General features: G+C 45.5%; 3 protein-coding genes across 7 annotated transcripts in view; 1 reads left to right on the top strand and 2 right to left on the bottom strand.

The window, feature by feature from the left end:
* The window catches only part of DMTF1 (cyclin D binding myb like transcription factor 1), a 30,802-nt gene extending 15,684 nt beyond the window's left edge, over positions 1 to 15,118 (top strand). For all 5 annotated transcript variants that reach the window (XM_049814099.1, XM_049814097.1, XM_049814098.1 and 2 more), the window contains 9 exons: positions 884 to 993; positions 1,807 to 2,035; positions 3,708 to 3,859; positions 5,347 to 5,562; positions 7,973 to 8,058; positions 8,730 to 8,891; positions 9,639 to 10,025; positions 12,804 to 12,951; positions 13,768 to 15,118. In XM_049814099.1, coding sequence (XP_049670056.1) covers positions 884 to 993; positions 1,807 to 2,035; positions 3,708 to 3,859; positions 5,347 to 5,562; positions 7,973 to 8,058; positions 8,730 to 8,891; positions 9,639 to 10,025; positions 12,804 to 12,951; positions 13,768 to 13,877 — 1,600 coding nt within the window. In that variant the 3' untranslated portion in view covers positions 13,878 to 15,118. The remainder of the gene's footprint in view (positions 1 to 883; positions 994 to 1,806; positions 2,036 to 3,707; positions 3,860 to 5,346; positions 5,563 to 7,972; positions 8,059 to 8,729; positions 8,892 to 9,638; positions 10,026 to 12,803; positions 12,952 to 13,767) is intronic.
* Positions 1 to 25,821, bottom strand: part of ELAPOR2 (endosome-lysosome associated apoptosis and autophagy regulator family member 2) — a 355,914-nt gene that overhangs the window by 165,212 nt on the left and 164,881 nt on the right. The window lies entirely within an intron of this gene.
* TMEM243 (transmembrane protein 243) lies at positions 15,121 to 24,720 on the bottom strand. Its single transcript, XM_049814119.1, has 4 exons — positions 24,544 to 24,720; positions 17,859 to 17,909; positions 16,851 to 16,955; positions 15,121 to 15,624 (listed from the first exon to the last, which is right to left on the bottom strand). Exons 1-4 carry the CDS (start codon positions 24,619 to 24,621, stop codon positions 15,502 to 15,504), a joined length of 357 nt encoding a protein of 118 aa, XP_049670076.1. The 5' UTR covers positions 24,622 to 24,720; the 3' UTR covers positions 15,121 to 15,501.

Raw genomic sequence — 25,821 nt, 5'->3', positions numbered from 1 at the left:
TTCTGTTGGAACTAGTAATGTTTCAGATTTTAACAAGCACAGTCAACATTTGCAGTTATGTTTGTGAAAACCAGACATTCCCTTTCTTTAGGAAACCTGAGCAAAGGTTATTTCTAAAGAAAGTGGTAGGTCAAGGGTAGGATCTCCCTTATGTAGTATTAGAGAGAGACATAAATAGTCAGCAAGGCTTTTTGATTTTGACTGTGAACCCGATAGATCAAGCAGGAGGGGCTGCAGACTTTATCTCCTTTTGCAGCTTTCCAGTGTTGAGCAGTTTGAAGAAACCAGGTTGGACTGAAGGAAGGAAGGGAGTGTATTTCATTGCGTTGATGGATATGTTTGGATCAATTTAGCTGGTTTGTGTCATTCACAAGGTGCCTTTGGTTCCAGACGTGTCAAAAGTAGTCATGGCTCAACATGTTAAGCAACCTGTTGTCATGTGTGGGAGGAAAATAATAGTTAAAATTATGAAAATGATTATGCAGTGGTTTGCTTGATTTAAACTGTAAGATGCCTTCGTTGGGCATTATTTGGATTTCTCAAGTGATCTCTGTACCATCTGAAAACCCTGAGGAACTTGTGTAGAATGGATGTTGACTGTTTTTCTAAACATTCGTACTGTATTTAACACAGTAATTAAGCCTCACAACGTTCCTGCAAGGCAGTTGGATATTAAGCATTTTCTAAGTGAGTATCCTGTGGTTTAGCTGGCCCAAAGGCTTCTAGAAACATAGAGAAATCAGCAGTGATGACAGAAAGTATTAAAACTGTAGTATCAAGTGACTCCCCATTCTGCACATCCATCCTGGTTTTATTATATCGCATTTGATATTTTGGTAAACTCATAACTGGATATAGTGCTAATGAACATGTTTCTATTTAGGCTGAGAATAAAGCATGGTAACGATTGGGCCACAATAGGAGCTGCACTGGGGAGAAGTGCTTCATCCGTAAAAGATCGATGTAGATTGATGAAGGATACCTGCAACACAGGTGAGGTAAATGCTGGTGTCAGTAATGGCTATTCTAGTTAAAACTCTGTCACCTTTGCCTTTGTCAATGGTGTTTTCAGAGATTTGTAACCCTGAGCTGAGGCACTTGTAATGTGAAATCTGGGGACGTTTTTAGAATGTATTTGGTATAGGTTTCTCCAGTTTCACTTCTAAAAGATCAGAACGCAGTTTATTTTTGCAGTCCATTTTCCGTTGTATGTTGTGCTACTGGAGCATATTTTATTGAGGTGGATTAAAAAGTACTTTCCCTTGTGTTTGATGTTTATAAACATACACTGTATATTTGGTGTCAATTAAGAGACGGATGTGCTTTAGGAGTAAAGTAAACATACACTGTATATTCGTTGTCAATTAAGAGACAGGTGCACTTTAGGAGTAAAGTATTGTTTATTTTGTAGTGTATATATTCAAATGGAAGGAAAATTTAGTCAGACCTCATGTCATTATCGAATACTAAATAGCTGTGTGGTTAATTTACTTCAACTAATACCATTCAGGTAGCTTGGACCAGTTTGCTTTGGTCAGTATTTTGGTAAGTTCTGTGCGCCTTCATTCATCTGCGAGAGGAAGAGAAGAGAAAGAAACTTGGCAGCAAAATGATGGAATTATGCATTTGTTAATCAAGAATGGATATAATATAAATTGTTAGTAAGTAAGAACAGTTATATCTTCTTCACAAGTCAATATTGGCATCTAGAGTAAGGCACTGAAGCTAAATGTCTGTTGACGTGTTACAGAGCAGAACAGAGGGCATCTCCTGTTAGTTAAGTTGGAGGGCTTTTCTCTCTTTCAGGAAAGTGGACAGAGAAAGAAGAAAAAAGACTAGCAGAAGTAGTGCATGAGCTAACTAGCACAGAACCAGGTGACATTGTCACACAAGGTGTATCATGGGCTGCCGTGGCAGAACGGGTCGGGACACGCTCTGAAAAGCAATGCCGCTCTAAATGGCTCAACTATCTCAACTGGAAACAAAGTGGGGGCACTGAGTGGACCAAGGAAGATGAAATAAATCTGATCTTGAGGTTTGTTATTTTAGTTACTTTTAAAGGTTTGTAATACGTGACGCTAGCAGGATTCCATTGGGGTCCATTTTGCTGGTTTCTTAGACACTAAAAACTCTAGAACCCTCCAAAAATCACTGCTGTGTTTACAGTTCCCAGAGATTTATTATTGAACATATTTTTTGTTTTTTGTTTTTTTAGTGAATGTTAGTGTTCGTGAAAGGTGTCAGATTGAAAACCCTGGAGACTGAAGTCTTCTTTATTCCACAGAAAAGGTACAGCACAGGCAGCAACCGTGCAAGCTTCCCACACATTGCCCCACCGATGCGCTTTAACCCTTAACTGGAGGGTAGTTCAGTCTCCCTGCCCATTCAGTCCTTGGCCTCTCTGCTGAGATGACCAACAAGGGTCAAGTGTGGTGGTGGTTTCTGTGATGTGGACGTCTTGTCTACAAAGAACTAAACCGAGACTGCAAATTAATTTCATGTAGGCCACCAAACACTGATTGGATATCAGCATCTTTGACTACATTTGAACTGGCAACCTGGTAGTAACTTTGGAAATCTTTTGCTCTCTCCAGTCCTCCTGCCGTTTTGAATGCCTTTACCTCAGGCTTTTTAGCCAGTGGATTTTTATGGGTTGATAGTTTTGGGTGGGAATAAAAAGCCAAGACATCCAGAGAATCTAAGCATTATTTCCAAAGCAATATTCACTAATTTACTGAAGCTGTTTGACATGAACTGAAAATGAGGAACGTGATTCCACATTTCAGAATGTGCTGGTTATAATTCTTAATTTTTCTGTACAAATGGTATCTGTTTTGGTCTGTCCAGATAGCCTTAACTCATCCTGCAGGGTTGGTTTTGGTAGCTTTTTTTTTTCTTTTTTTTTTTTTTTTTTTTTAAGCTAGCAAGAGTGTTTAGTGCTATTGCTTGGTTTGTGAAGAGTACTTTTCTTAACTTCCACAAAAATCTTTTCCTTTCTCGTTGTTCACCTGTCTTTCATATGTTCCATGTACAGATGAGCTGGAGGCAGTTCAGAGATATTTATAGTATTCAAACAGATTCTGGTAGAATCCAGTGTGTGCATAACATCTGCCAAAACTATGTGAAGACTGTCCCTTACCTGGAGAACCTGATGGGTTTGGTTTATGAGGAACTGTTTAATACTGTAGTTAACTTTATCTACTTTGGCTAAGAAGCATCTGAGAGGAGGCAAAAATCTGTGTTAAGGACGGATGAGTGTTATTTAGGAGAAAACAGAAGTAAATATCATAACATGAAATTAATTAAGTGAAAGTTCAGAGTGAACCTCAGGAAGTATTTCCTGCCTTGGAGATATATTTGGGGAATGGTTTTCCAAAGAGAAAAGATGCAAGTACCATCATTTGGAATGCTTCACAATAATCTGATCAAAGTCCTAATGTATATGTAAATAAGGAGAATAATCCTGCATGGCAAGGAGATGGACTGGATCATCTAACAGGTCTAGTCCATCTTCTGTTGTTTATGATTCTGCTTGACCTCTGGCAGCGTGGCGCCTTGGAAGCCTGTGTCAATTCATGAGCTCTGATGGACTATTCACTAGCATGCCATTTTGCCGCTGTTACGTGTGACAAGACTGGAGATGTGCAACACCCCTTCCAGTCTGGAGGGTAGTTTCTAACAGGTAAATATTTTCTGTATTCTGCCAGGATAGCGGAACTTGAAGTTTCTGATGAAAATGACATCAATTGGGATTTACTAGCTGAAGGATGGAGTAGTGTCCGCTCACCACAGTGGCTTCGGAGTAAATGGTGGACCATTAAAAGACAGATTGCAAACCACAAAGATGTTTCATTCCCTGGTAATGTACTATCTGCACACTTCTCTTCTGAAAGCTCCTTTCACAAATATCAGAGGAATAAGGCTGTATTTTGTTGTCTACTTACAGCATTGCTGGCCAAAGAGCACATTGCTCCTTTGCTGAACTTACTGGCCCCTTGGATCTGCTGGCTGAATTGCTCCTACAAGCAATTCTTAAGTATTTCAGTCAAAACAAGCCAAGCTGATGTATACACCTAAACTGTAGATTTTGCCAACTCCCCTCACTTTGGCTAAAGTGAGAGCATGTATCTAAGCAGCTCAGCTGGCAAATCTCAGATGATGATGATCTTTGGTATGGAAGGCAGTGACCTCTTCAGGTGGAAGAGGATATGTATCTGCAGCCTAGCAGTATCACCTCAGGTTAGATCTGTTACCTTTAAAATGTAATCTGTGTGAGGTGCTGAACCTTAGCTGTAGACAGAAGGTAGATCTAGCTGCACAGTGAGGATGAGGGGTGGAATTGGGAGTATAAAGCTCCCCAGATAGGTGTCTCATAGCATTTTCTCATTCTTGCTTGGAGAAACTAGTGCCTGAGACAAAGAGTATTTCAGTCTCCGTGACCTTCATCCTTCCTTTTCTCTGACTTGGGGAAAGGAACTAAACTCAGAGAGATTGGTCATGTCATAATGAAAGGTGTAATTTAATGGACACTTTTGCTGTGGTAGTCAGTGTGGTTATATATTAGTCATGCCTGGAGGCTGCAATTGAGAGGGTAGCCCTGTTATGCTTACCATACATTAATAGACAGTTGTTCCATGAAATCATCTATAATATAAATATGCCACTGAATCAACAGGCTCCCCTCTCTTTCCCAGACAAAATGTCATGGTGTCAAGAGTGGGAGATGTTTAAACAGATTGCTGTATTGAATGCTAGAAAAGTAGAGGCCTCAGCTTTTGTAACCATATATATGTCAACCACTCCCTCACTGGGACCAAAGTGGTCACAGGGAAGAAAGGTGGGCAGTTTTACTGGAGTAATGGGCCACTTCATGCACAGACAAAGAATTGTAGTGTAGCTGCTGCGAGATTAATTCTCTTTTCCTCCCTATTTCCAGTGACACTTCTGTCAACCTCTTGAACAAATCCACTTCCATGTTTTGTAAGATTGGAGGGTTTACTTCTTATAGCAGCATTACACAATTAATGATACTGGAACTTGATTGTAGCTCGGAGATATACTGTATGTGTTTTTAGAGAGGTCCAAAATTTTATGACGTTTTCTTTTTTTTTTCCCCAAGCATCCTAAAATGTCTAGATTCCTTGAGAAAATGAAGTTCACTCCAGTAGTTGACTATAAATGTGTTTTATGTATGTGCTAAGTTTCTAGTTGATATATCTCTATAAATTGTTTAGGTTCCAAATTCAGAAGGATTTTGGTTACTTTTTCCATCTTGGATAAATCTCACATGCAGCATTTCAAATGTGCTTCTTCAACATGCTTTAGCGTGAGTATTCTTTCTCTCAGTGCTGATAAAGGGTCTTAAACAACTCCATGAGAACCAAAAAAACAATCCAGGGCACCAGCTTTCGGAGAACAAATCTGGAAGTGGATTACCAAACACTAATTCCAGTTCGGGGGTTCAGCACGTGCAAATTCGAGTGGCTCGCTTAGAGGAGAACGCAGGCAACGCACCAAGCCCTGTGGCAGCTTTGCAGATTCCAGTCCAGATTACACATGTCTGTAAGTAGCTGAAACGAGCGACTCGATGTCCTCTAATGAAACCTAAAGCTTTTTTATGTTAAGAAGGTGAAGGAGGTGTGGGCATGTCTTAGAGAATTTTATTAATTCTGCTTTGGTCTTGCTATAACTTCAGATTAAGGATTTATGGATTCCATTTGCCCATTTCTAATTTTGTTAGGCAAATGAAAGTATTACCGTGGCAGTAGTACCAAGAAGCTGCAATTGGAGTGCCTGGACATAGGGGTTGTAGGTGTCTTGTCTGTGTGCATGCACATAAGAGCTTGCCATATAACATTTTCTTTGAAAAGGCTTCAGTACACAAGCCTCCTAATGAAGATACAGTGTATATGTTTATTCCTTGAGTTTCTTCTGGTAGCTCTTGTCCAGAACAATAAATATCATGTACAAGATCTCCTTTTGTAAAATGTATACACTGCTGTCCCTAAGTTCTGATGAAGGACACTGAAGGGAGGGTATATAATGTTGTTTTTTCTAGTCCTGCTGTTTATTATGCAGTTATTTCTAGGCACAAACACTCTGGAAAGTGTTAGCTGCCAAGTCACACTGACATTCAGCTGATGATCTGCTCTAACCACTGTATTTTATTTTTTTTAAGTTGGTGCTTCCCATGCTCTTAAGGATGAACTTTGCTCATTATCAAACATTTATTACCAGGTCTACCTTGACTGTAGTGCTTATTGCTTGGTTTTGTAACTAATCTTACTAAGTAACTCCAGTCACTCCAATCCAGTCACCCCATATGCAGCCTGTCATCTCCATTGTATACTATTTTGCAGTTTGTCACTTGTGAATTTTATTAGGAAAATGTAGTGCTTCAGTCTTGCTGATTACAAAATTAATTAATCAGGTTAAGAACTGATTCTTCAGCCTATGACTAGATAGGCATTTGGTGAACAATTTCCTGCTTATGATTTCATTAGATTAGCCTATCTTAATCTACTTACTAAGTGCCATCTTCATTTTATCTGGTTTAAATTTTAATTGGAATGACGCGCAATACCAAGCCAAGAACTTTTTATCTGACGTAATACGTCAGTGGTCTCAGACTTTGAACCAAGCTTGGTCAAAGCTATTGGGTTTTGATGAGCAGGCAAGATGTGCTGGTATTCTGTAACCTTTCATCCTTTCTGAATTGAATCCTGTAATGGTTATTTTGTGATGTCACTTACCCCTGTCTGCCTAACAAGCCTTTTTCCCCATTTTAGTCTGCTTTCCTGAAGAACTTCTGTTTATGTAATCAAAGTGAATTTTGTATTCTGTCTTTCCCAATCCCATGAGAGCTGAACCTATTAGCCACTTTCAGCTGCATTTGATAGAAGGCTTAAGGTTTCAAAGAGGTAATTGCTGTAAGCTTTATGAACATAACTGGCTAGGTAACTGACAAGCCACACTTTACAGCTGTCTGCTACTAAGTGCCAGGAAATCTGCAGCAGGAACCCTTGAACATGCCACTCCAACAATAAAAGCTTCAAAATCGGAGTTTGTATCATCTTAAGAGACCAAAATTATTCTATTTTGAAGCTACAAAGTCAGATGGCCAAGTTTCCAGTGCTTGGAGCACTGCTGTCTTCATGTAGGTCTTTTGCCCTTTCGGTATTTATGGAATTACTGGATAATCCCAGGCAAAGTATTAATTTGCCTCCAGCTTCCTGGAACTTCTGAGTTTTTTAAGAGTTAAGTAAAAATCATGATTGCATCTCTGAATAGTTTTTTTGATCTCTTATAAAGCTTTGGGTATTAGCTGTTTGGACCTGGTGATCTTGAAATGTCTGATATGTAAACTGTTTTCAATGCTTCTCTTTGTTACTTTTAGAATTAATTGAGATAATTGCATAAATAATTACACACTTGTAAGAATACTTAAAGCTTTTATACACTGTAATCATAATACGCAGGGTAGGCAAATATCTTGTAGAGCATCTGATGTTTCATCAGTGGTGGACATACTGTGAAGGGCGGAAAAGGTTACAAATACGGGGGGGGGGCGGGGAAGAGGTCCATGGGAAATATAGTAATATTAAACCTGACACCATTTTAAAACAAGTTATACATGATCCAAAGGATATTATTATACCAGAACCTCTTACAAATCTCATTACCAAAAAGTAATTAGATCACGTGAGATAACTTTATTTGTCTGCTTTTATCCCTGTGCACTAAAACCATACTTTCTTTTGCGTTTTGGGGATTGTAGAATGCCCTCTTTAAATAGTATTGTATCTTGGGTACCCAGAGAATCTTGTCACTAGGATTGAAGCCAGTTTTGTTTTTCCTCTTACTGGAATTAACAGTACTCTGCTATGTAGTAATTAGAGTATGTTACGCTCTCTGCAGGGCTGAAACATTTTGGTTTACATATTTATTTTTCCTCTTTTTCTTTCTTTTGCAGCCTCAACCGATTCCCCTGCTGCTACTGTTGACTCTGAGACAATAACACTAAACAGTGGAACTCTACAGACCTTTGAGATTCTTCCAGTAAGTAAAAGAGAACTGATATTTGTTGCTGTGGTTTTTTCTTTGAAGCATAGCTACTTCTTAGACTATGGAACTGTGCATTTCCCCAAAAAATCAGTTCTCAAGTGGAAAGTGGAAGTTAAGATATCTAAAACTTAAAAGCTCAAAGCAAAATGTATTTCTGAAAGTGTACTTCATTAGTGCTGTGGAGTAAAATGTGAATTACAGTTAAATGCTTTAAATCTGTCTTAATGCCTTAGTGCTATGAAGTTTTCCATTGTGCTCATTGTTTTTTTGTTGAAGTCTGACATAACGGAGCCAGAGGAAGCTCCCCGTAAGTAAAGATTCTCTCAGTTCCATTGTTCAGTAATTTATAGCACAGTTTCTCCTTCTTAATGTTAAGAGTAAGTTGAACTTGTTCCTTTCTTGCCTGCTGTTGTACAGCATAATACAGTCCTGCTTAACTCTTGGCCTTAGTTAGTACTTGTCTTGGTAGTCTAAGGTTATGGATGGGTTTCTTTCTACTTCTTGAGTGCAGTACAGCAATCAATGCAATAGGGATTGGATTTGTTTGTTTGTTTTCCAAGGGAGTTACAGTTAGACTAGTTCATGTAAACAAACATGCTCTGAGTGCTCAGTGTGGCCCAGGAAGGCAGTGTGTTTAGGTATTAAACTTGTGTGGTATTTTGTAGTCTTTCCATCTCCAGCCGACTGGAACACCAGGTACATATTTACTACAGACAAGCTCAAGCCAAGGCCTTCCTTTAACGCTGACGACTAGTCCTACCATGACCCTAACAGCTGCTGCTGCTGCTCCAGCCTCCCCAGAACAGATCATCGTTCATGCCTTATCGGTATGTATTTTGAGCAGTGAAAAGACTGGAGTTTGAGCAGTGGAGGGACAGGAACATAATAATGCAGGCCCCTATTTGGGCATGTTGAATTTGCAAAGCAGTTCTTAAGTCATAACTGTTGCTTTGCTTAAAATACTGAAGAGTGAGAATTTCTTTTTTTTTTAAATTGTTTTTAAAAAGCAAGTTGCATCAAAACTTAGCTTTAGGAAGCAACTTAGTTCTTACTGTGGCTGAACATGATGTCTCTTTCTGGTGGCTTGCCCCCCAGCAAAACAAAATACTACAGTTTCCTGATGTTTCCAGTTACTCTCACAAATGATTATTGGTGTTCACAAAACTTGTATAGTAGTGACAGTATTACTTTTTATTAGAGAAAGGGAAGGGGAAGCAAACTGGAGATTGAATAACAAAAGTGATGCAAAATTGGGAAAAACCTCTGATCTTTTGAATCTACAGTGATCCTCACCTGAACAGTTGCCTCTTTCATATTATATATTTACATTATTTGTGACTTAAAGAACAGTTTACACCAAATTCAGTCTACGAATTCATCATTTAAGGCCAGGAAAGGTCAACAGATGATCTGGGCTAGCATACTATATATGTAAAACTCTAAATTACACTTAGCAGTGAGTTCTTTGAATCCTTTTGCTTTTATTTGCTGAAAGATTTGAAGATAACTTGAAGGAAAGTCTCTGACATTTTTTGGTTTTTGTTTGTGTGTCTTTTTGAAAATACTGCTTACAGCCAGAGCATTTGTTAAATACAAGTGACAATGTCACAGTGCAGTGCCACACGCCAAGTGTCATAATCCGCACCGTTGCTGCTGAAGATATCTCCTCCTCTGTCACTCAGGCAGAACTTACTGTTGATTCAGATATTCAGTCAGCTGACCTGACAGATCCTCCCGATACCCTAGAAACAAATACTTTCCCAGATGATATCCATCAGTCCAAGCTGGGTGATGAAGAACAGGCAACCTACAATGAGGATGATGCCTCCAAATTCAGCAGCAGGAACAGCAGTGAACTGATGGATGGAGTTATGGTGAGAACCGAGGAAGAGATTTCAGATACCAGCCTGAAACAGGAAGAGGATTCTCACTCTGATTTACCCAGCACTTATGTTACTGAGGTATGGGAGTGCATGATACTTTTCCCCATTTCTGCATCTTTGACCTTTATATAAGGCTATTTATATGAAATATGTCAGTGATTTCATGTATATCGTAGTTCTACAAGTATTGTTCAGATCCTCTATCCTTGAGCTTCATTAATATGTTACGGGTGTGAAAGTGATAGCATTTAATTTGGTACTAGGGTTTATATGATACTTGGTCTGGAGGATTGAATACTGCACTAGCTGTGGAGCTGCTTCACTGCTCAGGGTGCTTTTGCATGATGACAATAGAAAGTGGGAATATTAGTGGCACCAAACAGTTGCCTTCATCCAATTACTGTTTGATGCTGTTGCTTTAAACTAGGCTGTTAATTGTCCAACACACACACTTTACAAGTAGACAGACTGCTGAGCAAGGGAGGTGAGGTAGAGTATTTAGTTTTTGCTCTATGAATCTAATAACATATTTCAAGGTGCACCACAGTTTCCATTTTTGAGGACTTCTATTAAACATACTACTCCAGTAAGTATCTTTTAAATTGGAATTTTAAGCTATTTCTCTGGCTTCAGTTTTATTCAGCTACAACACCTGAGATGCAGAAATGAGCTTATCCAAATGATTTCAGGCATTGGGATTGTTCATACTAAATTCCTCCATCTTTCAGTTGCTAGAACTATGATAATGAGTAAGTCGAGAAAATAGATGCTAAAAAGAAGGTAACTCTTTAGTGGGTAGAAAATACCTCTTTCCTTAGAAGCTTCATTAGTTTAGACTGTGGGAAGAGATGAGTTAGATTCAAATACCCCATCCTGTTCTCTAAAACACTGTGCTTTACAGTTGCTGTAATTCTGCTTTATCAGTCTTGAAAATATATTGTTGATATGCTTTGACTTTGTTAGGCTTTGTGAAGAAGTTTCTAATAGGCACTGCATATCCATTGTGCTCTTACAAAGAGGAGTATCTTTGTACATCTCAACCGTCTGCTGCTACAGAAGCATTTGAATACTGAATGCATCCAAAACTGGGGATTATTTTTCCATTTTCCTTTTTCTTGTCTCATGGTTGACATAGTTGTGATAAGATTCTCAACGGTTGAGGCAGCCCATCAGCTTTCTACTCTCAGTTTAAAATTTTGGCTTCTCGAGGTAGAGTTAGTAAACTTTTGCTGCTATAAACCTAGTTCCTAATTAAGCTTTGCAGAAATCGCTTTTGGCTAGCAGGATATAAAGAGGTACTGAACTTTCTATACAGAAAGACAAACTGAATTTGTAATTCTAATTTGCCTTACACTTCTAGTCAGATTCAAGTTTGATATGTGTATTTAAATTCTAGGAAATAGTGAACTGTCTGTGAGCGATTCCAAGTGAAAAGTTACTCTAGAAAAACATGCCTAAATTTTGCTTTCTTTAAGTCAGTCTTGCTTTTATGCACTTGCCAGTATTGTATTGTCACTGTGGGTGTGGGTAGTGGGAAGCAGGCAGTCATGCTGCAGAGTGTTATTATTTCTGGCTGGGAAAGGTGCCCATTTGCCACAATGGTGTCTTTAGTTTTTCACGCCTCCTCTTCCCAGTTTCAAGTCTTTCCACATACTGCTTATCATGGCCAGGTTCAGCTGTGCTCTCTGCAGCAAGCTGCTTTTGCAGGTTGAGCATACTGTGACTTGCATGAATGGGTACACGTTTGGACCAAGTTTAAATCACCGAGCTGCAGCAAAGAGAGTCAACTCCTTCAGCAGCACCAGGGGAAGGGTTTTCAGGCAGCTGCCTTTACAAAAACATTGTGAAACTGTGTAGGAAAATTAAGTTTTGCCGTAACTAGGTGGAGGAACTTCAGGATTTTCTTGAACAGAGAGGGCTGTAACCTCTCCCAAACAGTTCCTGTTCCCTCTGAAAACAGTGATATATCCAGGTACCTTCCATTCTGTCAGCAACATTGGCTAGCATTCTGCATCAGTGATTCCTGAAGGCTTGAACAAACCTTAACGCATGTTACACACAAAAACTGGAATCCAAATATCTCTGCTTATTCTGGCAGTACTATCTAGGATGTCTTTTCACTGCATTTGCAGAACCAGGAGTCTGCCGGAGTGTGTTGTGACACTGAGTAAGCCAGATGTATGACTGCCATTCCAGTACTACACGAGCTAGGGAAGAGGCAGCAGCAGCTATTACAGGACTGGAAGAGAGCAGGGGTATTGAGCACGTGTACCTGGAAGGAATCAATGTGTTGCTAATTTTTTGATATAATGAGGTTCAGCTAAAAAAGTTTGGAGCCAACCTACAGTCAGCAAGTGACAGGGCAAGCAAGGCACAGCAATTAAAATGGGTCTTTTGAGCTCTGTGTTCATTAGTTAAAACTTGACACAGAAGTTCAGGTAAAGCTACTTCATTTGAGGAGCTGGTAGTACTATAAAGGTATTGCTTCAGTATCTGAGAACATCTAGACAGCAAGTAGTGGAAAAGTTTAATTATTCCTCTTTATAGACAAAACATTTGACTTAACAAGATAACATTTTATCACTCCCTTGCAGTCCCTCCTTTCCTCTCCCCCCCTGCCCTTATACTGCTCACAGGGTAGAATTCTTTTTATCTTGTTTTTTATATGCCTGCACTGGGATGAAACATGCCCTATAAATGCTGAAGTAAACTAGCTCAGATGCTGACATTTAAATTTAATGAGAGAAAATTAATCCAGGCAGTGTATTACTTACTGTGGAGTATGGCTGAGCAAAGGACATTTTTCTGTTTATGCTACCAAGAGTACACTCTCATGTCCTGTTTTGTGTTGTTCAGGACCTGGGTTCTCCAACGATAGAAGAACAAGTTGATCAGCCTACAATAGATGATGAGACTGTGCTTATTGTTCCTTCTTCCCATGGTTTTATCCAGACAACAGATGATATAGACAGCGAATCAGTCTTGCCCCTGACAACTTTAACAGGTACAACAGTCCCTGTGTATGGTTGATGTTGGAGCTAGGATTCATTAAAGCAGTATGGCACTTTTGAGTTCCCGTGAAGAACACTCTTTAGATCCTTGCTTTCTCTTAAATAATTTTCCACGTCATTGCTATGAAACTTTAAGCAAGTTGGTTACCCAACTGCTATCAGTAGAAGTGGAAGAAAGTTCCACTTAACCTTGTGGGAAAAGCATTATAATAGCAGCTGCTTCATCACTTGCTGAGCCGTTTCCATCACCCTTGAGCTTTGAATTAGTACACATAGGCTAATAAGTAACTCTTTCTTCAGTGTGCATTTCTTCATGCCTGGTGCTTCAGTGACAATTCTTACTTGAGAGAAGACCGGAGGCATCAGAAATGCACTTGATGCCTCTCATGGTGAGGGGCTGGGCTATTTGGGGATGTGTTTGCACAGCACTCACCTGGAAGGGCTTGTTAGCTTGTGCCACGCTCCCCAATGCCAAGAGTCATCTCAAACTTGGAAGCAACACAGATATACTCTGCACCTAACAAATATGCATTTCCAGAGGAAGGATCTCCTTGCAGAGCCATCAGAAGGTCAGCACTAGGCCTGATACAGTAATACCTGATGAATCCAAATGTGAGTCACACTAGTTGCATCCATATAAGTCATAGCTTACCTTTGAAACTAGAAACTGAGAACTGCCTACTTTGAGCCACGTTGCTTAAAATTGATTAAAATTCCAGACGGCATTTTCTGTCTCCTAAATGTGTATTTTATATCTTGTTACAATGACACAGCAAATAACAGTTCTAATGTACTACGTCTCTTGACAGATCCTATCCTACAGCATCACGGAGATGGGTCACACATTATTGGCTCATCGTTGGGCAGTCCTGACTCGGAAGATTCAAAGGATGTTGAAGATTTAGTGAGCTGTCACTGAGAAGCAGTAATCATGTCCATTTTCTATTGACCATGTTTGCATTATGGAATTAGTTACAACCCTGTGCCACAGTTCCAAAGAAAGCAGTCAGTCCGTATCTTTAAACAGAAACTTCCAGTTTGAAATGACTACAGTGCACTTTCTCTGCTCAGGCTATTTACCTCATTTGTAAAGGGTTACAGAGCAGCCAACCGAAGCCTGATGTACTCCGTCTCAGCTGGGGCGTTTCAGTGTTTTAAAGAACCTCTGTTGCAGTGCTCGCTGCTAGGATCCACATGGTCGGTTCTGATCTGACTTGTTACTGGTGTGCTGAACTGCACAGCTGGAAAACTGGACAGAAGTCAAGGATTGTGGACTGTAGCCTCTTAGTGCCACAGCAAGAATTAGTTTGCACATGTTTCATGAAGAATGGGTGAGGATTTCTGCACTTACTGACTCTTGTAATACATGGAGTAAGAGAGACTGTTGCATTTCAGGAAGAAATATATTCCATCAAAGACTTCAGGGAGCATGGGCAGCATCATGAAGAAATGGTCTGTATTCCCATCTCATCTGGCTTATCAGTATGTCTACGGCATAGGAAGAAGACACAGATGCTTATGGGACTTGCCTGGTCTGCTTGTTCCTGGAGTCCGTTGCTGGCAACGGACAGAGTTCAGAGAGATCACTTGTGGAAATTTTTTTTTTCTTTTCCTTCATCACTACAGCAAGCTGAATAAAAAGGGAAGGGCTATGAGAAAGGGAAGCTACTGGGACCCACCAGCCTCCCCCCACAAGCTTGTAACTTTGAAGATTGCTGTGAGTAGGCTGGAACATTTGTCTCTCTCATTGTTTACATGACACTATCAGCCACCTCTCCAGAGGTGATTTATGCAGCAAGTTAGTAGATGGGGGGTGGTGTGGAGGTGGCAAAGTCTTGGAGAAATAGCTCTGTGAGAATTTGGGCATGGGGCCCCAAGGCAAAGGAAGCCAATTAATTCCTACATTCAAGGGTTTGAAACAGACACTAGGCTGAGCAGCAGCCTGTTAGTTAGGAATTGAGAGAAAAAGCTATAGAAACTAAAGACTCATGTATAAATTATTTTATTTATTTCGGTAATTAGCTCTTCATAATCAAGAGTTGGTCTTTTTCAGTCTGTGGTTTTGTTAATGTGAAAAATAAGTTGTAGTTTTAAATGGTTGCCTAGGGAACAGAAATAATTGTATATTCAGTTTAAACAAAATAAAGAGTATTTGTCTTACGTAACTGTAAGATGCCATTTATTTATACTGCTACAGATCCTTGCAATGCTGCAGTTTATTTGTACGGTAATAAAAAATGCAGTTTTTTCCAAAATGAAAAAGCTTGTGCCATTCTGAAACATCAGTACAACTGGAATGTTCATCAAGTGCAACAGTAGCTCTTCAAAAAAAAGCAGAATGTCACGTCTTATGGCAATAATTCTCCCCAACAAGAGGGACATTACATATACATTTACATGAAAATCATGTACTGTTTTATCCTTGCACAACCCACTTCTTTCCTCTCATGCTCACTGTCCTCACTTAAATGTCTTGGGTAGAGCTGAGCTGAAAGCAGTCTGTCTGACACAGCAGCAGCATCGCTGGGTATTCCCAATGTCCATCATTTACCCACTTCATGGAAGTACAGGTTGGCACATATACATAACATGACGATAGAAAATAATATATAGTAAATAAGGTTCCTAAATTTAGGTTCCAGGTCTCCTTGCCGATACCAGTAGATCTAGAAGAGAGAAGGAGTTTGTATTACTTCACAATGCCAGGTACTTCTGAGGAGACTCTCTATGGTAACTGAACTGGCACCTTCTAGTCCTTTTTTTTTTTCTGGAAAACAACACAGCTTCATCTGACTGGAGGAGACTAGGTGCTAATTTTCTTAACAATTCTTAACAATTAAGAAATACTACCTGCTTTCTTAGCATGCTTGTGAAATACACAAGAATTTGGCAGGGTGTTTCTCCCCCAAACAAGGCTGTTTGTTTGTGAAACTAGGGCACCACGTTACCTGTGAAGACTTGGGTTGTCTTGTCAGCTTTGTTGAAGAGGGTGGGGGGATTGGGTGTTGGTTTTTTTAACACTCAAAACTGGCTACACCCTGGTTGATGAGGACAAATGTCAGGTTTTGCACTACATAATTATCTTGGGCAGAGTCATGGCTAGCAGCCATAGACCAGAAACTGGTACTGACCAGGCAGCGCAGAGCACCTTCCCAGCAGTGAGGGTCAGGGGCTCAGCGCTGCGACCGTTCCAGGTCAGAGCTGGGAGAAGGAGAATGCTCCAAGCATCCAAACGTACAGCAAAGGAAGGAGCTGCTGCTATCCCTGCCCAGGGCAGGGGCGTTGGACTAGATGGTCTTTGAAGGTCCCTTCCAACCCAAGCTAGGCTGTGATTCTATGAACTCTGACCTGCCAGTTCCCTTTGCCAACAGTTGGGACCAACTCTCTTGGGGTGCCGCAACTGTTGAGTGGAGGAACCTCTGCTACTACCCCAATGAAATGCCACCTGTTGTAGATTCCCACCACTGTAACTCATCCCCTGGGCCTGAGAGGTCACTGACTTCTGCAAGTGCCTAGCTGGCCCTCCCACTTCAAGTGTTTTGCTCCAGCCTGGTCTTCTGCAGCACAATCCATCTTTGCTTTCCCATCTCACTGCTCTGTCCCCAGTCTCCTATTTCACATCTCCACTGGCAGCTACGGGTGGCATCGTCACGGATGTGACAAGTCTTGCATCACAGCTGGTCTGCAGAAGTTGGCTTAGTTCACACACTTACTCTGCAGCAAATACAAAACTGGTCACTAGTCTTTCATTGTCAACTTGTTTTATGGAGGCAGGAAAGCTTTTCTAGGAAAGTGTAAAAAAGAAGGCGGCACCACGTAAAGTAGATTTTATTCAGACTTCATCCTCAGTCATAGACTCAAAAGCTTGCACGGCAAATGTGGCGGTACTTACAAGTATGCCAGCAGAAATGCAACACAAGGAGATGCAGAAAGCAAAAAATACATTCACAGGTTTTGGAGGTAGTTGCGGGAAGACAAAAGCACTGATTAGAGTGACCTGTATGGAGGAAAACAAAGATGAAGACTGCTCTCGCCTGCCGTCACAGCTGCAACGAGAAGAGAATCGCCCTGACGGCTGGCGTACTGCAGCACTCGCATCCAGTTCTGCACCCCCCTCCCTGCTCTTTAACTCCCACCCTGTGAAGAGCTGGAGGGAAATGGAAAATTCTGGAGGAGAATCGTTTTGATGCAACTGCAGACTTAGAGGGCTGGGAAAAAAAAAAAAAAAAAACCCAAACAATAAAAGCTTTGCTACTCTGGCTTATTGCTGGAAACCATCCTGCAAGTACCCATAAAGCCAGCAGGCACGGGGGTGCGTGCTGCCCGTGTAGGAGCATCCCTTCAGCCAAGCTTTCCACCAGCTGGCACCTTGGCTTTCCCTGCTGCTTCCCTGCACCTCGGCTCGCAAACGATGCTGCTGCCATGGACCGCAGAACTGCTGCTCTCCAGTCACGATGGCGTTGCGTTTGTCTTTTAAAGCTTGGGGAAAGCATAACTCGAGACAAAGTGACAAACTTTGGAAAAACTTCTATAAGCCATAAATAGAGGGAAATAAATCATAAATAGAAGGAAGTAGAGAGAACCAAAGACATTCTCCAGGGTCATAAGAACTTTGTCATCTCACCCAGCCTTACATTTAGCCAGGATGGACAATCTGCCCATGGACTTGGGGCTTTTTGTTGCACAACTAGATCTTAAAATGCAGCTTGAAGAAAGGTAATCTCCTTCTCCTGTTGTCAAAGAGTTTCAAAAGACAGATGCGCCCCAAAGTGACTACCCGGGCCCTAAACTACAGCCTCTTTGGTCAGTGAAGTTCTGCCCCGTTTTGGGGAGGAACTCCGATTTTCACCCTGTCACCTAAGGGAGGCATGAAACGCGGGACGGGATGGGAGATACTTACTACAAGCAGCAAGGACGTTAAGCCGCCAACAACTAGATTGATGACTCTGTCCTGAAGAAAAGAGAGGACAGTTACACACAAACCTTGCCGCCAAAAAAAACCCGAAAAAACCCACATAAAACAGACACGTAACCAACAACACCCAGAGCACCGCATCAGCCAGGACCCACATTATCCCCAGCACACCCAGCAGCACCCTCAAGGCTCCCTGGTCAGCTCTGCCATGCAGGAAGGTTTCCCTTTTCTGACTCCATGGACCGCAGGGAGGTTGTACTGACCGAGTCCTTGTGCAGCAGGTTTGCTTATTTACAGCTGGCTTCTTCACTATGTCCTAATCGATTACAGTGGTGTAAATCCTTTTTAAAAAAATTTAAAAAGTGGGAGTGCACAGACAGAGCTTGTCAGAAAAGTTTTTTTTAGCCTCCGTGCCTGAGAATGAATAGCTTGATAGTGTCTTAGGTGGGAATCCTGGGGCTGCTGGCAAGGAGGTGAAGTGTTCCCTGCACCCCAAATGTTCCCCCCTAACACCAGCAGACCTGAACACGCCTCAGGATGGCCCTGCTTGGATGGACAGGTATTCCCCCTCCACTTCTTTCTGCTGCTCCCCATCAGTATAAAACACTTGGCTGGCAGGAGACAACATTTTTGCACCTGGGAAGAGGTATCCCTCAGCGTCAGCATCGCAGTCCCACCCCAGATGGCACAGGGGCAGGGACCAGCAGTGACACTGGGGGCTCAGAGGAGCACCCAGGGCAGGACCCCATACTGATGTACTCGCTGGAGTAAGAAACAACTTGATGCGAAAGGAGAACATTCCCATCCCTGCTGGAATACCTGCCTCCTCCCTTTCTTCGCGGTGCTGCTCTGAGTATAAACATCTATCACCAAAGTCAGACTGGGTTTGTACGTAGTCAGGCGTAACACCTCAGACGGATGGCTCCCTAAATAAAATGCTATAAGAACAGCTACAGCAGAAAAGATGTGCAGAGAGAAAAACCCCAGAACTTCAACTAATTATACAGAGAGTCATTGAAGAGGTACGGTTAAAGGGAAGTGAGAAAAGAGCTTGAGCAGTGAAAGCAGCTTGCCCAAGACATCCCAGCCAGCAGGCAGGGCAACCCAAGTTTCCCACCACCTGGTCTTGCACCCTGCTTCCCTCCTAGCATTACATTTTGGAACACGACTTGTAGAAGGAGAAGCCCCAGGTCATGAAGAAGTAACGCATGGCAGCGGCGGGGCAGGAGGAGAAAACAAGAGAGCAAAGAGGAGGCAGAGAGCAAAGCATGCTCTGGCAGGAGAGCACCAGCCCTGACCTAAGCCTCGCTGGAGCTTGCGGTTCAGTAAGAGGCGGGTGCTGTGCTCCGGTCGTGGTCATCCTCAAGGGAAAGGACCACAGCAAGCAGACTCTTCAAAACCTCTTCTATTAGTCCCCTACATAAAACGGCGGTGGCTGCAGCAGTGGGAAGTGACCCACCTCCATAGGAAATCGTCACCAACACCCGCTGCGCGGGGTCCTCGCCAGCCAGGCACAAACCCCTTCTCCTCACTGGCGTTTCCGCACGCAGCGTCAGCGATTAAAGAGCAGCCTCTGGGAGCCATCTACGAGGCACCCCCCACCAACCCCAAAAATGAGCTAAGAGAAATAACTCCAGGCAAATAACAGATGCAACTGGGTGAAATGCAAGCACGCTACCTCCACGAGAGCATATCGCGACAGCTCGGCGGAACTCCTCTCCCTGAGCTAAAATAAATTAATTAAAGAACTCAAAGCTAACTTGAATCTAGACAGTACGCAGAGGGGTCCTTAGCCCCTAAAGCAAGTCCGATATCGGGAGAGGATGGCAGTTTTGCCCTGCACACCTGGCTGAGCCCACCAAGGTGATTTTATGGGGCGGGGAGGACCAGAGTTTGCATTCGGCCTCGGCTCCCCAGGGACAAAAGGAGTGGCAGGAGGTGAGCAGCTGGATCCTTTCTCCCTTTGTGCCATGGGGAGATGGGTTTTGAACAGCGGAGGAAGGGGAGGGAAAGCCGAGGAGCCGGCTGCGGAGCAGCAGCGGGTCACCATCCTGTACAGCACACAGCCACGGCTGCCTCTCCGCAGAGAGGCTCGGCGGGACAGACACACAGCCACATACCTACGGACAGGATACACCATCCAGAAACTCAGCCGTGATTAGGTTTCTCCTAATTAACTAGAGACTTGGAGGGTGGCTATTTTGAGATGGGGAGAATCTACCCGTTTTGCCAAGACAGAGACTGGTCTGCCAGGAGAAAAAGAGGGGGTCGGACTCGGCAGTGACCGCGGAGCATTTCTCTCTGCCTGTTTTACGGGGTGCGGGAGAGAGCGTCCCCCCGGCACAGGGACCTCTCCTCTCATGCTGCCGAGCGATGGGCATCACGGCGACAGCCGGATCGGGTACGGATGCCGGCAGCAGCCTGGCTTTGCCACGTGGCAGCCAGTCCCTGGGGGTCAGGGCATCCCCTTCCCTGCGGTTAAACCCACGGTCACTAAAATTTTCCAAATGCGCTGCCGGCAGAAGAAGGTATTTCAGGATCTGGGGATTAGAGCCACTGATCCTGAAATCCCAGGCTTGGCAAAGTGGCAAGAGGCTGTATTCCCCGGTGCCCGCTGACACTTCAGCCCCAGGCAGCTTAGCACAGCAAAAAGGTTAAAAATACACAAGCAGAGGCCAAGACGGCTAAAGGGATTGGGGATGACGGAGCCTTTCACCTCTGCGCCGTGTGCGAGCATGTGGCCCAGCCCAGGCAGACGCTTGTGGATACCGGGCACACAGAAACGGGCTGTGATGAGCCACGTGTCCTACAAGTCATGGCACCCAGCTGGCACAGCCGGCTCTTGCACCCAGCACAGCTGATTCCGGGAGGACTTTTCTCCAGGATCACTACGTGTTGTGATAGCTGCTAAAGTACAAAAAAAAGGAGCAGCAGCAAAAAAGCTCACCAAAACAGTGAGCATGCAGGCTGCTGGAGGTCACCTACACCAGCTCAGGGTGCTCACCCACGGACACCAACTCATGATACAGCCCGGCAGCGCGGGGTGCGCTGATGGGGATCCCCGGTCAGCTAGCCAGCAGCCAAGAGGTAGCGAGCTGTTCGCCAGGCAATGAATTCCATGTTTCAGCGTTGCACAAGCTGCATTTCGAAACAGGAGGGTTTCTGCCCTCTCCTCTTACTCCAGGGAGGGTGTTGCAGGGGCTGGAGGCACTGGGCTGTTCCCAGTGAGCTGCTGCGGTGCAGAGGTCTCCCTCCAGCTGCCTGTGGGAAAGGGAGACGAGGTCAGGAAGCATTAAGCCCTCGCAAAGCGGGAGGGCACAATCCAGGATCCTTTGGGACCTGGGTCAGGGTTATTTTGAGCAACAGGGAAACTGAGGCACGACCGAGGGTGCATCTGCACGACTGCGCCCGCACCATGGGCTTTGAGAGAGCAAGAGCTTTGCTCTTTGCCCCCTTCCAGCTCGGCACCTTGCATCCTCAAGTTAGCGGCTTGCAGGCTGAGCCCACGGGGAACAAGCTCCTGGCAGAGGCTCGGCCAGGACAGGGGAACGGGTTGGTCCCCTGGAAGGTGGGTACCTGGTGGCATCTCTGCAGGCATGACCGAAAAGCCATTTTTATGCCTTACATCAGCAAGTCCAGATGGTCGGCGGCAATTACAGCCCGTTGCAGCCATAGGGGATACCTTAATCTAGTGCCAGATTAAACTACGTGGAATAGCAGACAGTATACGCTATACACGAGAAGAGCTGTGCTCAGGACCACGCTGGCCGCCCTCCCGCTGCAAGACACGGGGACGCGCTGTTGTGCCCTCGAAGGCTCCTCATTCCCATCTGGAGCCGCTCAGCCTCTTCCTATTGCCTTCCGCTTCCAACCCACAGCAATTAACACCCACCCGCTTATATTTAAATGCTCCCGTCACGGAGGAACCCAAGCAGCTTCTACTTTCCACCTCTTCCTAAGAAGTCCTGCACCTGGGACGCTCTGTCTCCGCTCTGCCACCTTACCGCTCGTGCCTTTGCTTTGTGCCATCTCATACCCGCTCGCTGCCAGTGCCGCATCCCTAGTAACCGCAGCCGAATCCACAGCGCTTGGCATCCAGCAGCATCGTGTTGTCACTCCCCCTTCCCACCAGGGACTTCTTGGGTACCAGCTTGCCCCCGATCTCCGCTCGGGAGCCGGCACGGGAGGGCGAGCTTGGCAGGAGCAGCCGGCCCGTGGCAGGGGAGGGAGGGCGATGCTGCTGCCCACCTCTCTCGTCCCCACAGGGCGGCTTTAGCCCCAAAGCCACGGGCGCGGAGAGCAGGAGAGCGTAAGAAGGCAAGAAGAGGGCATCCCCACCTCTGCATCCATCTCCAACCGCCGGCAAGGGTGCGAGACCCCCGATTTGGGTGCAGGGCTTCCTGGGGCACGAGCACTGCCCCTGCCCCTGGCCTCGTGCCCAGCCCAAGCGGAGGGTCCCGGTTTGCCGGCACTGGCCATCGCTTGCAAGAGACCCAAAAGCGGAGCCGGGGCAGATGTGCTTCTCCTGGCAGACCTGTTTCCATTTTAAGGCAAAGTTTAGCTTCGTCATTTCTGAGACAGAACGTTTCCAGCTCCGGACCTCACCAGCGTCCGTCTCTAAGCAACCCCAGTGAATCCCGGAGGAAACCACCCCGGGCCAGCACAGCGATCCCTTGTCCCTCGGACACGGGTACGGCAGGGGGAGATCATCGGCCGCCGCTGGTCCCATACGACGGGTTCCAAAACCAGCCAGAGGAGACAGGCAGGGGGTGATGTGCAAGACACCGGATCCCCGGGATCTGGGATTCACCAGATCACAGGAACTGGAATTAGCATCCCGTGTTTACTATTTACCGCTCTCCTTTGCGAGCAGAGCGACAGCTGGAAAGAGACGGGGGGTCAGGGATCGAAGGCTTGACCTGGGCTGGAAAGTTTGGGGATCCTGCCGGGATCGCTGCCTGGCTCCGACGGCACATCCTGGTCCCCAGGAGTCTCCATCCCTGGAAGCTTCCCAAAATACCTGACCAAGGACCGGGCAAAGATCCCCTCGCCTCCAGTGCTCCCCATCAGGGCTGGCACCCACTGGTGGGGGAGAGCCGTCCCCCCTCAATTCATCCTCTCCGAGGTCCCGCCTGTCCTGCTCCTATCCCACATCATTCTGGTTTTCCCCCCAAATTTGGCTGGTATCACTTTATTTATGTTTTTATTAACCACTATCACGTTAGCAGCATTTCCAAGTATTCGGGGGGAAGGGATTATGCATTATATATATTTTTGCGAATAACTTAGCGCAATTTCAGCCTGCACCCCTCCAAAACCCACGCGCACGTTGACGGGTATAACCTCTCCTCCCAGGGGACAAACCCCAAGCCGCGAACCGCCGTCACCCCGCTGGAAAGGGGTGCGCACCACCAGCTATCCTATCATGATTCCTAAGGGATCGGAGAGCCCCCTCCCCAGCGCAGCCCCCCGAAACAGTCCCCGACCCTGCCGAAAAGCTGCCCGGCTGAGCGGCTTACGGGGGATTGTCACCTGAAGAGTCACGTCAGCCACCGCACCCGGCCGAGGAAGAAAACCAAATTACCAGGAGACCACCAAAAGCAGCGTCCCCCCCCCTCCATCCCCAGCAAAGGCCCCCAAAAATTGGGTGAGTTACAGCTCGGGGTGCTGCAGCCCTGGGCTCTGCTTTGGCGGGGGGGGGGGGGCTGTGGGGCCACGTGCGCCTGGATGGGGCACCCTGGCTGGGGTGACCCCCCCTTGGCCTGCACCCAAACCCCTTCCCAGCTCTGCTTGGGGGGTCCCCCCCGAGTCCCTGCTCCCTGCTGGGGGCCTGGGGGGAGTGTGTGTGCTTGGTTTGGGGGGGATTATTTGGAATTTTTTTTTCTTTGGGTGGGGGGGGGCAGGGAGGGGTGTTTGGGGAGTTTCTTCTTTATTTGGGGAGGGGTTCTCGCTTTGGGGATTTGTTCTGGGGATGTGTTTGGTGTTTTTTTTTAAATTTGGGGGGGGGGTGTTCGTTTGGGGAGTTTTTGATGGGTTATTTTTGTTTTGGGGCACTGATCAGGAGGGGCTCGTTTTTGTTTTATTTTGGTTTTTTTTTTTAACAATTCTGCCAATTTGAAGGGCTCCTTTCTTTTGGAATTTGGGGGCCTCCACTGGGGTGCAGCTTTCCTGATTATCTGATGCCGGTTTGAGGGGATGACGGAGCGGAAGATATTCTTTCTTATTTTATGTTTTGGGTTTGTTTTTTTCTTTTAAATTTGTTGGCAGGTTCCTCGCTGTTAGGGGGCTGCCTTGTTCGGCTGCCTGCGGTGCTCGCTGCGTTTGCTGAGCCCTGGGGCGAGGCGGGGGGGGGGGCGCTGCCGTTATTCCGGGGGGGGACGGGGGGAGAGCTGGGGATGTTCTTCATTATTGGGGGGCGCTTACGTTGGGGGGGGGGGGAGGAGACACACGACACGTTCTTCATTATTGGGGGGGCATTTACGTTGAGGTAGGGTGGGGGGATCTCGCTGCTGCATTTCCTTTGCTGGGGTTTATTTTGCCGGAGGGGTTGCTTGGGGGGGGGGGGGGGGGGATGTTTTGGGGCTCCCCCTTCGCGTTGCGGGCGGCGTTTTTTTTCCCTTCCCCCTCAAAGCGGAGCCCCCCCCTCCCACCCCCACCCCCTACCCCTTACCCTGGCCGAGGTCTCCCCGAAAAGCGGCCGGTTGTCGGCCCCGCCGGTGCCGTAGCTGCGGGCGGCGAAGCCCTCCATGGCGCGGGGGCGCTGGGGCGGCCGGCGGGGGGCGCGCCCTCATGCTGCGCCCCCCGAGCCGCCTCCCGCCGCGCACCGCACCGCGCCGCCACGCCCACCGCCACGCCCACCGCCGACGCCACGCCCACCGCCACGCCCACCGCCACGCCCACCCACGCCCCCGGGGCGTTACACCTACGGGTACGGCTCTACCTATAGGGCGCCTGCGGCCGCCTATAGGCGCGGGTGCGCACCCTTATACGCGGCTTTGCGCGGGCGCGGAGTCGCCGGCCCCGCCCCTGGGGTGGGGAGGAGTTAAGGACAGCGGTCTGTTATTTATTGCACTTCTTTATTATTCGGCGAGGTTGCGTTATTTAAGCAGATGTCATTATGAATGACGGCGGTGTGGGTTTGGAGAAATTCAGAGGGGGTTTTAAATTTCATTTAATTTAACTATATTTTTTTTTTCCAAACATCCGACGCCGGCGGAGCTGAAAAATGAACTCACACAGTCTTCCCGGTCACCTACCCATGTTATCTACACAAACGGAGATAAAAGGGAGTGGTTATTCCTGGGGCTGGGGTAGGCGGCGGTGAAATATTTTTGCTCTGTACGTTAGCCGAAGTTTGCGCTCGGAGTCACCAAGTGAAATCCGGTGCACTGCCTCTGCTTCGCCTAGAGCTTGCTGCCGCTTTTTCAGAGCTGGAGATGGGTTTGCAGGCGAGAAAGCCCGGGGTGGTGGGAGTAATTTTAATTTTTTTTCTAATTTTCATTTATTTAAAATTTGATTTAATATTTCTTTATATTTAGTTTATTTTTTATAAATTTTATTATTAACTTCATTTTTTAAATGAATTTTATTTTTTCTAGCTGCACCCCTTGGGCTCACAAAATAGCTTTCCTCTTGGATATCCCCAGACCGTCACGGCCACAACATTCCTCCAAGTGCATTTTAGGAGGAAAATAAACCAATTAAGATGCATCAAATGTCATGGCTGCCGGGACAGATTTTGAATTTTTTGTTCCAACTGGCTCTGTTGTTTCCCCCCTGACCCTGTTCTCCCCTACCACACACCGCTCCAGGACTTCCCGGCGGGGGCGGGGGGGAGCTTCTTACCTTGAAAGACAAACTCCACTGAGTACGAGTGGAATTTGGTAGAAATGACACGGGCGTTTCCTTCTTTGTCTGTGCACTTCTTCAGTTGGGGGGTCCAATTCCC

The sequence above is a fragment of the Accipiter gentilis genome, chromosome 11, assembly GCF_929443795.1.
Source record: "Accipiter gentilis chromosome 11, bAccGen1.1, whole genome shotgun sequence".
NCBI lineage: Eukaryota > Metazoa > Chordata > Aves > Accipitriformes > Accipitridae > Astur > Astur gentilis.
This window is presented reverse-complemented; position numbering and strand designations above follow the sequence as displayed.

Bases quoted from the DNA above. Each gene is read 5' to 3' on its own strand.
- TMEM243 (XM_049814119.1), bottom strand. From the start codon at position 24,621: ATGGAGGGCTTCGCCGCCCGCAGCTACGGCACCGGCGGGGCCGACAAC. The intron at 17,910-24,543 runs GTAAGGGGTAGG...TCTTTTCTTCAG, and splicing joins TCGGGGAGACCTCGGCCAGG to GACAGAGTCATCAATCTAGT. The intron at 16,956-17,858 runs GTAAGTATCTCC...TCCTCCATACAG, and splicing joins TAACGTCCTTGCTGCTTGTA to GTCACTCTAATCAGTGCTTT.